Here is a 12,107-nt window from a genome sequence, read left to right as displayed (position 1 = left end):
CAAGCCTTGCAAGCCCATTTAAATTAAGGCAACTACATTCTGAGAAGAAAGCCAAAAGGTTACTACTTAAGACTGTTCATTAGGAGAAGCAAAATATGCAACAACATATAGATAATCCAATATTTCCCAGGTCAAGTCAAGTGGATGAATCATTAAATTAAAAAGGGTCTAGTCCAGGCTTCACCAGTGACACCCTAAGAGACTTTAGCCAAATCAACTCTTTCTTGTACCTCAATTTTCTCAATGGTACAACAGTATAATACTAGTTCTACAACTTTGTCAGTTTACAGAATGAATTATAATGCTCTGAAAAGAGAGTGCACTTATTTTTAAGTGGTCGTATGACCTGTAATAAAACATCTTGATAGATACACAACCTTTGTTTTAATACTACTTTTATGTGAAAGATAGAAGCCTCAAGAAAATAGAATATTCTACAAAATTTAGATTGTTATCGATTATGATCTTCTAATTATAAGCGATCACAGAGAATATAAAACAATTGTTTTTCAAGAAGTATTTTTGTTACTATTATTAACCCTCCTTTGTAGTAACATTTCAACAGCACAACAGTACTTATTGCTTTAAACGTTACCATCTTATGCTATGCAACACAGAAATTGTTAGAAAACTTCGTACCTGTATGTCTTTTTAGCACACTTAAATAATATTATTTCCATTTAATATGATGAAAAAATCCAATGAAACATCTCTTAAACATTAGTCACAGATATAAGGCAAATGTAATTATCAAGTAGACTATAAAATTATAATTAGTGAAATATCAACTAAACATTCTGTTTAGAATAAGTATTATTTAATAAAAGAAAAATGTTATTTCAAAACAAGTAGACTAATGCTGTCCTGAAATAAAATATAATTTTTGTAAAGTAATCCTTCGGTTAAGATTCTTGGACTGCTTGCAAAAAAAAGAATTTTTTTATTTAACATCATGCTGAAACAAAAAAGTAAAGTTCAGCTTTACTGTGATAATCCATATAACAACCACTGCACTGCTAGAAATGCCTAAAATTTACCTGCCAGTCCCAAATAAAAAATGAGTAAGTCCCCATATTAAATATTTTCTTTGCTTACTATATTGGAAAAAACTATTATGATCTATTTTACAATCTTGAAACTATTTTTTAAATGTAGCTATCCACTAAAATTTGTCTATATATTAAAGAAGAAAGAATTCAAAAAACTCTATTTAAAACCTTGAATATAATGGATTCATGTGAGTAACAAAATACTGCAAATCACTAACCTCAAGTGTGACCTTTGTCAATCAAGAGAGACTATGTGGTTTATATTTATATGTGACAAAGAAATCACTCTTATTTGAAAAAGCATTTATTCCAGATATGGAATAAAGAAAAAAAAAGTATTTGTTACTAGTGTTCAAACACTTGTACAAGCACTACAAAAGTGTGACTAATTGAAATTTCAAATGAATGAAGCTTCATCACACTTGAAAACTTTCATTATAAATGAACATTATTGCTAATACTTTCTTCATGCTCTAGGAGCTATTCCTTTTTGTTATAAGGTTACAAAATATAAAGAATAAATGGTAATGATACCAAATTTAGGATTTAGGAAAATATTTCAAATGCTACATCATATCTGACACAACACTATGGCTGACTGCTTCAGTGTTTTGTTACAGGCTGTACTTTGTAGAGTAATAAAACACTCAATAAGGTTATTTTTTGAAATATAGTTATACAGAATACAACATAAAATAATGGGCCTACAGACCATTTAGCTTTTACAGAAAGTGAAAGAAAAAGTAATGTAAATAGAATAAGAACAAAGCAAACAATCTCTAATTCCCTACAAACCCTAGACTGAAACTTTCAGAGAACATATTTCTTCCTTGCAGCATTTTATGAAATAACTTATTCATTACAAGGATGGATATACAAAAGAACTGAAATGTTCACTATTTCACACTTCACTGTGAATGTATAAAATGCCAATGACAGCTTATGTGCTAAAAATATATCACTCTTAAATTGGTAATCATAAAATGATGTTGCTTAATTTACTCTAAGGCCTTAAGCTTAAAAATAATTTTTACAACAACCAGAACTGGTTATAGTGCACACGTTAAGAAGTATCTGGGAGTTTTCAGATATCTTAATTTTGTATTTCTTTTCTACATACAAAAAATAAAACCTAATTTCAATGTAAACATTTGTATATTACAAGTTTACTATACAACATAGCACTAACCAAAGAGTCATTTCAAAATACTACATATTGGGATTGGAAATAATGAAGTCACCTTTTTTACCATTTTTAAAAAATAAAAATAAATTTCAGAGGTGCTTATTATGTGAATTTAACATTTAAAGTAAATAACTTCTCATTATATTAAAGGATGATCTGAGAGCTTCTAATATTTACTTATGCATATTTATTTTTATATTTTTAAGTCACTGTGATAATTAAGTGCCCATAATAATAACTTACCAAATTTATGCTTCCAGTAGGAGACCCATTAAAAGACTCTGTGGGAGGAGAAATTCAAGTTAGTATAGAAAAAAACTTTTGAAAGAGCTGTTTTACCTAAGGTTCAAACACCAAGAATGAAAGTCACCCAAGCAAAGATATAATGAAACAGCAAAGGAAACTGTGGTATACTACTCCCCAAACACCTGCTCCCTTAAGCCTCATGTTTTTGTGAGCCACATATTCAGAGGAAAACAAAACAAAATATATATACACATATATGTGTATACATACATGTGTGTGTACACACACACACATCTGAGTTGCCCCTACAAAACACACACCAAAAATAGACATTCTTGTACAGGAGAGCAATTATTAAATATTTTATTCTTATTGTATCACATAAAGTTTTCTGATAAAACATAAACATGAAGAAAACACTATAGAGTGAAGTTCATTAGGAAATGTCAAGGTTTTTTTGTTAGTTCTGTCTTGCTGGATTAAGAAATAATACAAATAAAATTTTTCTTTCATGTGAAGAATAAATAGATTAGTGTGTATATATAATATACCGATTATGTCCACTTATTCTTGGTAGATTTGGCTCAAAAACATTACAACCCTAGATTCACAGATCAATATATAACCAATAGAAAAAGATACATAAACTCCATATGCACTGCCATTTAATTAAAAAGCTAAAAATTATGTTTAGAAAGTAACATTAGAGAGCCAAGTCAATTACACATTATTAAAATTAATGTCTTTTCCTTCGGTGTTTTATACTATATATAAACACACAAAGTTACCAATTAAGATGTCTCTCACTTAAAAACAGAAATGAATATATGGTGAAGCAGTAAACATATACAGCTTAAAGTTAATGTATGGCTTCTAGAACTTAAGAGATTATTTATGAATCTAGATATCTAAACAGGTCTTCAAAACCACTTTCATTACTTTTAGAAAGAAGCAGTTCGTGTTGCTATCCAGCTTCAACAACTCTAAATGCCCAACAACATTTCTTGGTCCCTCAGACCTATGGTCACAAAAAGTAAACAGGAAATTCCACCTAGAATTACCCCCTGTTAACAGCAAAGTGATAATTAAAATGAGCAAACAGTTCTCTATCCACCTTATTCAATTATATACCTCCTACTTCCTTCTGTAGTCTGCCCACTTCTTAAATCTTTCTACCAAAGACAAATCAAGTTAAAAGAGCAATCAGAAGGAAAACAAGGTGTAATTTAGTTTTGTGATCAACAATAAGAAGATCCGGAAATAGAGTCTAAAATCAATCAAGGCCCATATTTAGTCAAGATTTTGATAACTGCCTATGAACATTAGAAAACAAAAGTATGATTTCATATGGCACGAAAAATGTGAGTAAAATTAAAACAGAGCATTATTTAAATATTTTAAATATTTAATTATTAAATATATTAATATGGTTAATCAATTAACATGGTTTTAATGAATGAGAAATTCAAGTATTTTAAGGCTGAACTAAAATGCAATACAAAGAGAAAGAGAAGGAAAAAAGGGGAGGCTTACAAAAGCCATTCAGCTACCTACCTACCTACCTACTGAAGTTTGATTAAATAGGAATGAAATTCCTTCCTCAGAAGGGGAAAAAAAACCAACCCACTGAAGGATATAATCACACATAATAAGACTTGGTCCATTCATTCATTTTAGGCTCGCATGTAGCCTCCATTTTTAAAAAAATTATCTATACAGTTAAAAACTAGATTAGAGAATTATTTTTAAAATGTCTAAAAAATAAATTGTCAAGAATATTATTTTTTTTTAATTTTATTTATTTGAGAGAGAGAGAGAGAGAGAGAAAATGAGCGGGAGCAGGGCAGAGAAGGAGACGGAGAAGCAGGCTCTCCTCTGAGCAGGGAGCCCGACACAAGGCTTGATCCCAGAACCCTGGAATCATGACCTGAGCAGAAAGCAGATGCTTAACAGAACGAGCGACCCAGGTACCTCAAGAAACTTAATTTTAAAGATAAAAACTGATTTTATAACAAAAAATGTGGGGAAGGCCTATTTTTGATTAAACAATCTTATAATAACAAGAAAATCATAAGCATTACTATTTGAAAAAAATCCCAGCAACTGCCTAAAACCTAAACACAAGCAAAAACAATAAACCTGACATTTATTTATACCCATCATTCTACATACTTTTTTCAAATGGTTTCAAGAAAAGGAATTTATACCCATCATTCTACATATTTATACCTGTCTTTCCACATACTTTTTTCAAATGGTTTCATGAAAAGGAGTTAGACAATTTCTTAGTTATAAAGATTATAAAAGGTCACCAAAAAGGACAAAAAATATTAAAAAGCAATGTCCTAGAAAGACAAAAGATACATTAATGTATATAATTCCAAACTTCAATCAGTAATTCCAATGTGAAGGATGACTCAGTGGCTGATACATTAGAGAAGTACATTTACTTCAGATCAAGACAAGTCGCACAAAAAAATTTTTAATGTACTTTATGCTTTAAACAAGTTTTGGGAAGTTTCTGATAAAATATTGGTTCCATTAGTTGCACAGATGACAACTAACTAGATTGCCTAGAAAGATATGAATAAAAGTTAAAGTCAATTTACAAGACTTTGATAGAGTTCTTATACTATAGGAACAAAAACTACTGCCACAGAATGTAACGCTACTATCATCATTTTAAATTATAGATTACTTAGAAGCTCAAACAATTGGCTGATTATGATTTATCTCCTCTCATTCTGGGTCATATAGCAAATCCTATATAATACTAAGAAATCTCTGGAGTATCTACATATATAAAATATAGTGTGTGTGTGTGTGTGTGTGTGTGTGTATACACACTACGTAATACTAAGAAATCTCTAGATGAAATGAAAATAAAAATATTTATGTTTTTTATATTTTTTATATATAGTACACTGCTACTTGCAAATTTTATAGCAGCTCTGTAAAAGATTTTTCAATAGAAACAGTAAATACAAATAACACTGTATGATAAACTTGTATGATAAACACTGAATTTTACTCAGCTCCCACAGAAGTACTCTTAAAAAAACCCAAACTTCCTTAATTATGCAATCATATCCAGTCAATGGAACATTATTCCAGGTTTACAAGTTAAACCAGAAAAAGTATTAATTTAAAAACTCAAAATATTAGATCAACAACCAATATAGAATTATTAAAACTCAAATGCAAACTCCTGTAACTGGATTTCTTAGATTATTTAAAAAGTAAACTCTTACTAATACAGACCAGGGAAAGAAGGAGGAGGGAGAGGGGATGAGAAGAGTACGAACCTGCTATAACAGAGATTATTTTTTAAAGCAATGCTAACTGGGGCACCTGGGTGTCTCAGTTGTTAAGTGTCTGCCTTCAGCTCAAGTCATGATCCCAGGTTCCTGGGATAGAGCCCCACATTGGGCTGGCAGGAAGCCTGCTTCCCCCTCTTCCACTTCCCCTGCTTGTGTTCCCTCTCTCACTGTGTCTCCCTCTATCAAATAAATAGACAGATAGGTAGTATCATGCTTAGCGAAATAAGTCAAGCGGAGAAAGACAACTGTCATATGATCTCCCTGATATGAGGAAGTGGAGATGCAACATGGGGGAGTTAAGAGGGTGGGAGAAAGAATAAATGAAACAAGATGGGATTAGGAGGGAGACAAACCACAAGTGACTCTTAATCTCACAAAACAAACTGAGGGTTGCAGGGGGGAGGGGGGTTGGGAGAGGGGGATGGGGTTACAGACACTGGGGAGGGTATGTGCTTTGGTGAGTGCTGTGAAGTGTGTAAACCTGGCGATTCACAGACCTGTACCACTGGGGCTAAAAATACATTATATGTTTATAAAAAATAAAAATTAAAAAATTAAAAAAATAGATAGATAAAAATAAAGCAATGCTAACTACCTAACAGATGTATTGTTATCTCCAACTTGAAGTAGTCCTGTCCATAGAGCCTATTCATAAATGGTTAAAATTACTCTCAAAATAATTAGTGAACTCTTGCCCACTTACTTTTTATTTCCATTGCTTATTTCAACATACCAGGAAGCTTATCACACCTTACATATTCTATTAGTTTTCTAAGTACTTCTGAATTGGATCACCAGTAAAATGGTCATTGGACTTCATAATATGCACGCCTGTGCTCTAAAGGCTGCCTCTCTCACTATTTTTAAATAACTGCTTTTATACTACTAATAAAAATTGATGTTTTAGTTTATAAATCATTCTCCTATACATAATTTCCTTTAAATCCAACAATGCTCTAACAACAACTCTGAGGTAAGATATTACTATGACAAAATTATTCTTCCAGATTTACAACTGAGAAAAATCAGACTTAAATTAAGTGTTTGGTCAACATCACTATAGGTATTAAGTAGTAGAACAGCAGTAAAATATAAATATTTTGATTCTCAAAGCCTGCTTTCTTTATTATGTCATACTGATAATATCCTCATTTGAAAACAACTGAAAGATTGGAATAAGCCACACATGTAGTTTCTTCTACCTTATACAATGCAGGATTTGGAAAACAGTATTATAAAAATCAGAACTATAAAAGAGAAAAAAAATTTTTTTAAACAATGCTTTATATAGTTTATGGTACATTCTCAAGATCATGGCTTGTTATCTCATTTAATCTTCTCAATAATCCCGCTGTTAGTCATGAATATTATTAGTTACTAGTAAAACGGAAAATACCATAAAAATATTTGGGTGACAAACTCAAGAAAACATTCTTCTGAAGACTTCAAGGCATTTATAATTATGTTTTAATCTGTTTTAAATTTTCAGCCTTTTAATTTAGTGTAGTGACTAAATTTTGTCATTCATTTATAGAGTTTTAAATATTTTATAATTTATATTGGGCTTCAAGCCATTTTTTACCTTGCTTGAAACATTGTCTTTTGGTCAACAGTATATAGGAATAGATTTATGTATACATGCATGCACATGGGCACACACACACACAGGCACATGTGCCACCTTACCTCCATCACCATCATCTGATCCTCTGAAACTAGGATCTTTTAACATATCCAGCTCAGCTAACATGCGCACATAAAGTGCATTCTGTCTGAAGGAAGGATAAAATCTTTCATCTCGTAGCATCAATTCATAAACCTTATTGAAATAAATCAAGATATTTCACCATTAATACAGATAATGTACTAATTTTCACTAATAAGATTTCAACAAAAGCTAGAATGAGGTCTTGTTATAATCAATCACAGGTTCCATATTTATAAGGTGCCAGCAATAAGCCTACATCACAACTAATGATTTCTCAACTAATTTCAAAATCAACAATCCCTCTAATACCTAAGTGCATGGAAAATGGTCCCAGTGCAAGGCAAGTCACAGGACAGGTTATAGGTAATGTTCTAGGAACTAGTGTTCTCTAGGAACTAATGTTCTAGGAACAAGTCTACATAAAGGCTCCAGGAACACAGTAAAATAAATTTATGTCAGGCCACTTATACATCATCATTAACTCATGAAATTCTATGACTATATATCTGGGCCTTTAGCCAGATTTAAGTAACAACCCAAATAAGGATTTTCCTCATTTGTCATTTAAATAAACAAACAAAAGACTGGCCTACTTTTTTTTTTTTTTTTTAAATGAGAAGTGTTAGTCAGTTAACTTATCTTTTTAGTTACCATTATACTTTTATGTTTCAATAACCTTTTAAAAAATCAATTACATGCACATAAAAACACATTTTCATAAGAAACATACAAATGACAAATGTTATATATAATACCTTCCTTTGAATGTCATCAAAGATTTCAGGGGTTGGATCTTCATGATTCAAAGTATCTGCTAATTTTGCTACCAAATAATCATCAACAGTAACTCTTGGAGATGCCTAACGGAGAAAAATGAAATAATGACCTTTTTGAGTTTCTAAAGATAACTTATTTCTTAGAGTAGAAGAATTATATAATGGATGGAACCATATTATCGAAAGTAATTGGTAAAACAAAAAACAAAAAACAACCCTGGTTTGTAAACAACACCTTGACATTTAAGAAGGCTGAAACAAAACAAAAAACTTTCTTGTCATCAACTAGTATAAAGTACACTGGGAGACAAACATGGATTTAAATCTTGACATTTGCTGAATTAGTTACCTCTCAATAGGATTCATTTCCTCAATCTGTAAAATGGAGATAATACTAACCATATAAATATTTCACCATATTGAAAGATTTATCTGGGCACCTGAGTGGCTCAGTAGGTTAAGCAGCTGCCTTCAGCTCAGGTCATGATGCCAGAGTCCTGGGAATGAGCCCTGAGTCAGCAACTTGCTCAGCAGGGAGTCAGCTTATCCCCCTCTCTCTGCCTGTTCCCCTGCTCACGTTCTCCCGCCCTCTGTCTACCTCAAGTAAATAAAATCTTAAAAAAAAATAAATATTAAAAAAATAAGAGATTTCTAAAGCATACAACCAGTGTCTGGCACATAGGAATACTGTCATGAGGAGTTAGTGCTGAGTATCAAGTAGTCCTGGATGTGTATTTAATGTGATTGCCAAAAGAGCAAGTCATTTGTTACTTATTTAACACTAGAAACAATCTTTTTAAATAGTCTTTAAGAGATTACTGTTCTCCTAAATTTGACTTAAAATGCTGCAGCGAAGTTCCGGTGTGATACGGGAGGGCAAAAAATATAAAATGTTGATTTTTTCCAACAACTTCCATTTTAATGAGGATAATATGACAGATATGCCACACAAATATAAAATTTGATGTTCAATGTGAAAAATTTCTTTATTGAAAGAAAAAATGCTGAAAAGCTAGAAATATGGTCATCTTTGGCATGCCAGCTTTTGAATTTTTAACTCTGAAGGCTCTGGAGAATAAATGAACTATCAGGATGGGAAATTCTAAAGAAACTTGCACAAGAATTTGTTTAAATAATTTCTCTATCCAAGGAAAAGACTGGATAAATACAGAAAAGGAGAAAAGGTTTCAAGAGTAAGTAAACAACAGGGTATAAATGTGTAGAAAAAGGCTTACACAATGTCTAATGCTCCCTGGTTCACTCTACATTCTAATTAGTAAACCCAAGTAGGTGGTTAGGGTTTTTTGCAAGAGGAAGGAAGGAGTGCTTATTTATTGTTTGTGTGTGTAGAAGAGGATGTGGTGGTGGTGGTGGTGGTGGGGTGTGTGTGGTTTCCCCTGAAACAAAAAAAGAATTGAACAACTTCAAGTACGTGATAAAAATTGGAGACGGACTGATTTTAGCTTATTTTGTCCTGTCAGTTGCCCTCTAAGCCCAAGAAACTCAGTTTCTAGGATATAAGAGGCATACTTAAAAATCGTATCATTTTACATTTAGCTTACTTTTTCCTATAGTCTCAAATATACACAACTGGGTTAGGACTCATCCTTGGTATAACGTGACCAATACTTTTAAAGAGCTTTCATGAGACACAACCAGCCAGATCTACCTACTTAAAAAAAATAAATACAGAAAAAATATTTATGTATAGTTTTTATCACTTTAAACATAAAAATGCAAAGATGTGTTTTTCCAAAATCATCTATTAATCTGCATTCTGTACTTTTCACACAAATGTGGTTATTTAAATAAGAGGTCTAGTTATCAGCGGCAATTAGTAATTAATAAGACTAATTAAACAAATAATGTTTGAGAGAAACATACTAGGTTTTCCCCTCTAATACACTATGTAACTTTTTAAGCTTTTTAAAAGATATTTAAATATTGTAGGCTATATTATTGTGTATTGTTAAAATGTATAAATATAAGACCTCGAAAAAAGTTATACACAGAGGCACGTTGGTGGCTCAGTCATTAAACATCTGCCTTTGGCTCGGGTCATGATCTCAGGGTCCTGGGATACAGCCTAGCATCGGGCTCCCTGCTCAGTGGGAAGCCTGCGTCTCCCCCTCCCACTCCCCCTGCTTGTGTTCCTTCTCTCACTGTGTCTGTCTCTGTCAAATAAATAAAATATTTGAAAAAAAAAGTTATATACCTACAATAAGACTAAACAGACTATCTATACTTAATCAAAAAATTATTTTCTTTTTATTCCATGATTCCATAAGATATTTTACTTTTTTGAGTCTCCTTTTTTAATAATACTTCTCCGATCTGCTTGCAGATTTTAAGACATCATTTTTTTTTTTTTTTTTTTTTTTTGGTACCAAGTGGTATAAATGAATACAATCAAATACAAAATTCACTTTGACTTTCAGGTCTGCTCTTAAGCCTACGTCACACTTACTTCTGTTATCAGCCCAATGTGCTGATGTCAAGTTAAATGTCTTTTCAGTAGAACTATTTAGGCACAGAATAATTACATTTTACTTACTAAGAACTGCATCTATAAATTAACATATAGACTATTTGTGTCTAAAATGCCCTTTTTAAACATTTTAAACATAATGGATATCACTAAAAGTTATTACCTCCTTCTCGAGGAAAATGGGTTTTAAAACACAGAGGTCATTTAAACTTGTGAGACCAAAGGTGAATTCCAAATAAATTATAGTTTTAGTAAAGAAACTAAGAAAATCCTGTTAAGCTAACTATCTCCTTATGATATTTTTTTTGAGTTTTCAACAATCTCATTTCAAAAACAATCAGCCCTTCTTTGACAAATTGAGGTTTCTTTGTAGCCTATACATACACAACTCAGGTCAATCTATCCTTTTCAAGGTTCCTTTTAACCTCTTCAAAGATTAGTTGAGAGTTATTTATTTATTTATAAATTTCTATTTACCGTAATTCTTTCCCATATTTATTTTCAATGTATTTTCAAATTAGGGGACACTATTCTTACCACATTCTTTGAAAATATGACTTTACTGTATGTCAATATTTTAGCATCTTTTTTATGGCTGGCAATAATCACAGCCATGTTGAAGCAAATGTCTAAGGAAGTTATTTTGTGACATTTTTATAATGTCAAAAATCTCACTGTTGGGGCACTTGGGTGGCTCAGTTGGTTAAGTGGCTAACTTCGGTTCTGGTCAAGATCTCAGGGTCCTAGGATCAAGCCCCGAATTGGTCTCCCTGATCAGCAGAGAGTCTGCTCCTCTCTCTGCCTCTGTTGCTCCCCCTGCTAGTGCTGTCAAATAAATAAATGACTCTTAAAAAAACAAAACAAAACAAAAAAACCCTCATTGTTTCTAATGTTTCGAAAAAACTAAAAACTGACCAAAAATCTTTATTATGAAAACCTCAGTATCACAGGTAAGCAAGTGATACCCTGTTTTAGCAGTATTGTATTTGGGACTATATGATATTTAGCAGGTAAGATCTTTTCATTTTCTTTGGTAAGAATTTTATGGACTGAAAGGAATTTGTTAAAATTTATATCTGTACTGTGTGCAATAGCTTCTGGGCCTTTGGCTAAGATCAAATGCACTGTTTGCTAAATATACAAATATATGAACAAAGTTTGTTTTATTTTTTCTGCAATTTACTAAAATCTTAGAAATCAAGAAGATATCTAAAACTCCCATTTTTTTCAAATTAAAGTACCAAACACCAGTGGAAAATACACTCTCATTGCCACAATCTGATGTAACGCGATATACTACAGAAAGCAAGATTGCTGGTGAGATCTACCAAAGT

At 31.8% G+C, this 12,107-nt stretch overlaps 1 protein-coding gene across 2 annotated transcripts in view; it reads right to left on the bottom strand.

Annotated features, from left to right (window-relative positions):
* SNX13 (sorting nexin 13) overlaps window positions 1-12,107 on the bottom strand; it is a 131,633-nt gene that overhangs the window by 30,025 nt on the left and 89,501 nt on the right. For both annotated transcript variants that reach the window (XM_082693002.1, XM_082693003.1), the window contains exons 14-16: window positions 8,265-8,369; window positions 7,488-7,620; window positions 2,479-2,516 (exon numbers count right to left, since the gene is read on the bottom strand). In XM_082693002.1, the coding sequence (XP_082549128.1) occupies window positions 2,479-2,516; window positions 7,488-7,620; window positions 8,265-8,369 (276 nt within the window). The remainder of the gene's footprint in view (window positions 1-2,478; window positions 2,517-7,487; window positions 7,621-8,264; window positions 8,370-12,107) is intronic.

This window comes from Mustela nivalis (assembly GCF_964662115.1).
Source record: "Mustela nivalis genome assembly, chromosome: 12".
Taxonomy (NCBI): domain Eukaryota; kingdom Metazoa; phylum Chordata; class Mammalia; order Carnivora; family Mustelidae; genus Mustela; species Mustela nivalis.
Note: the sequence above shows the minus strand (reverse complement) of the source record. Positions and strands in the feature narration are given on the sequence as shown.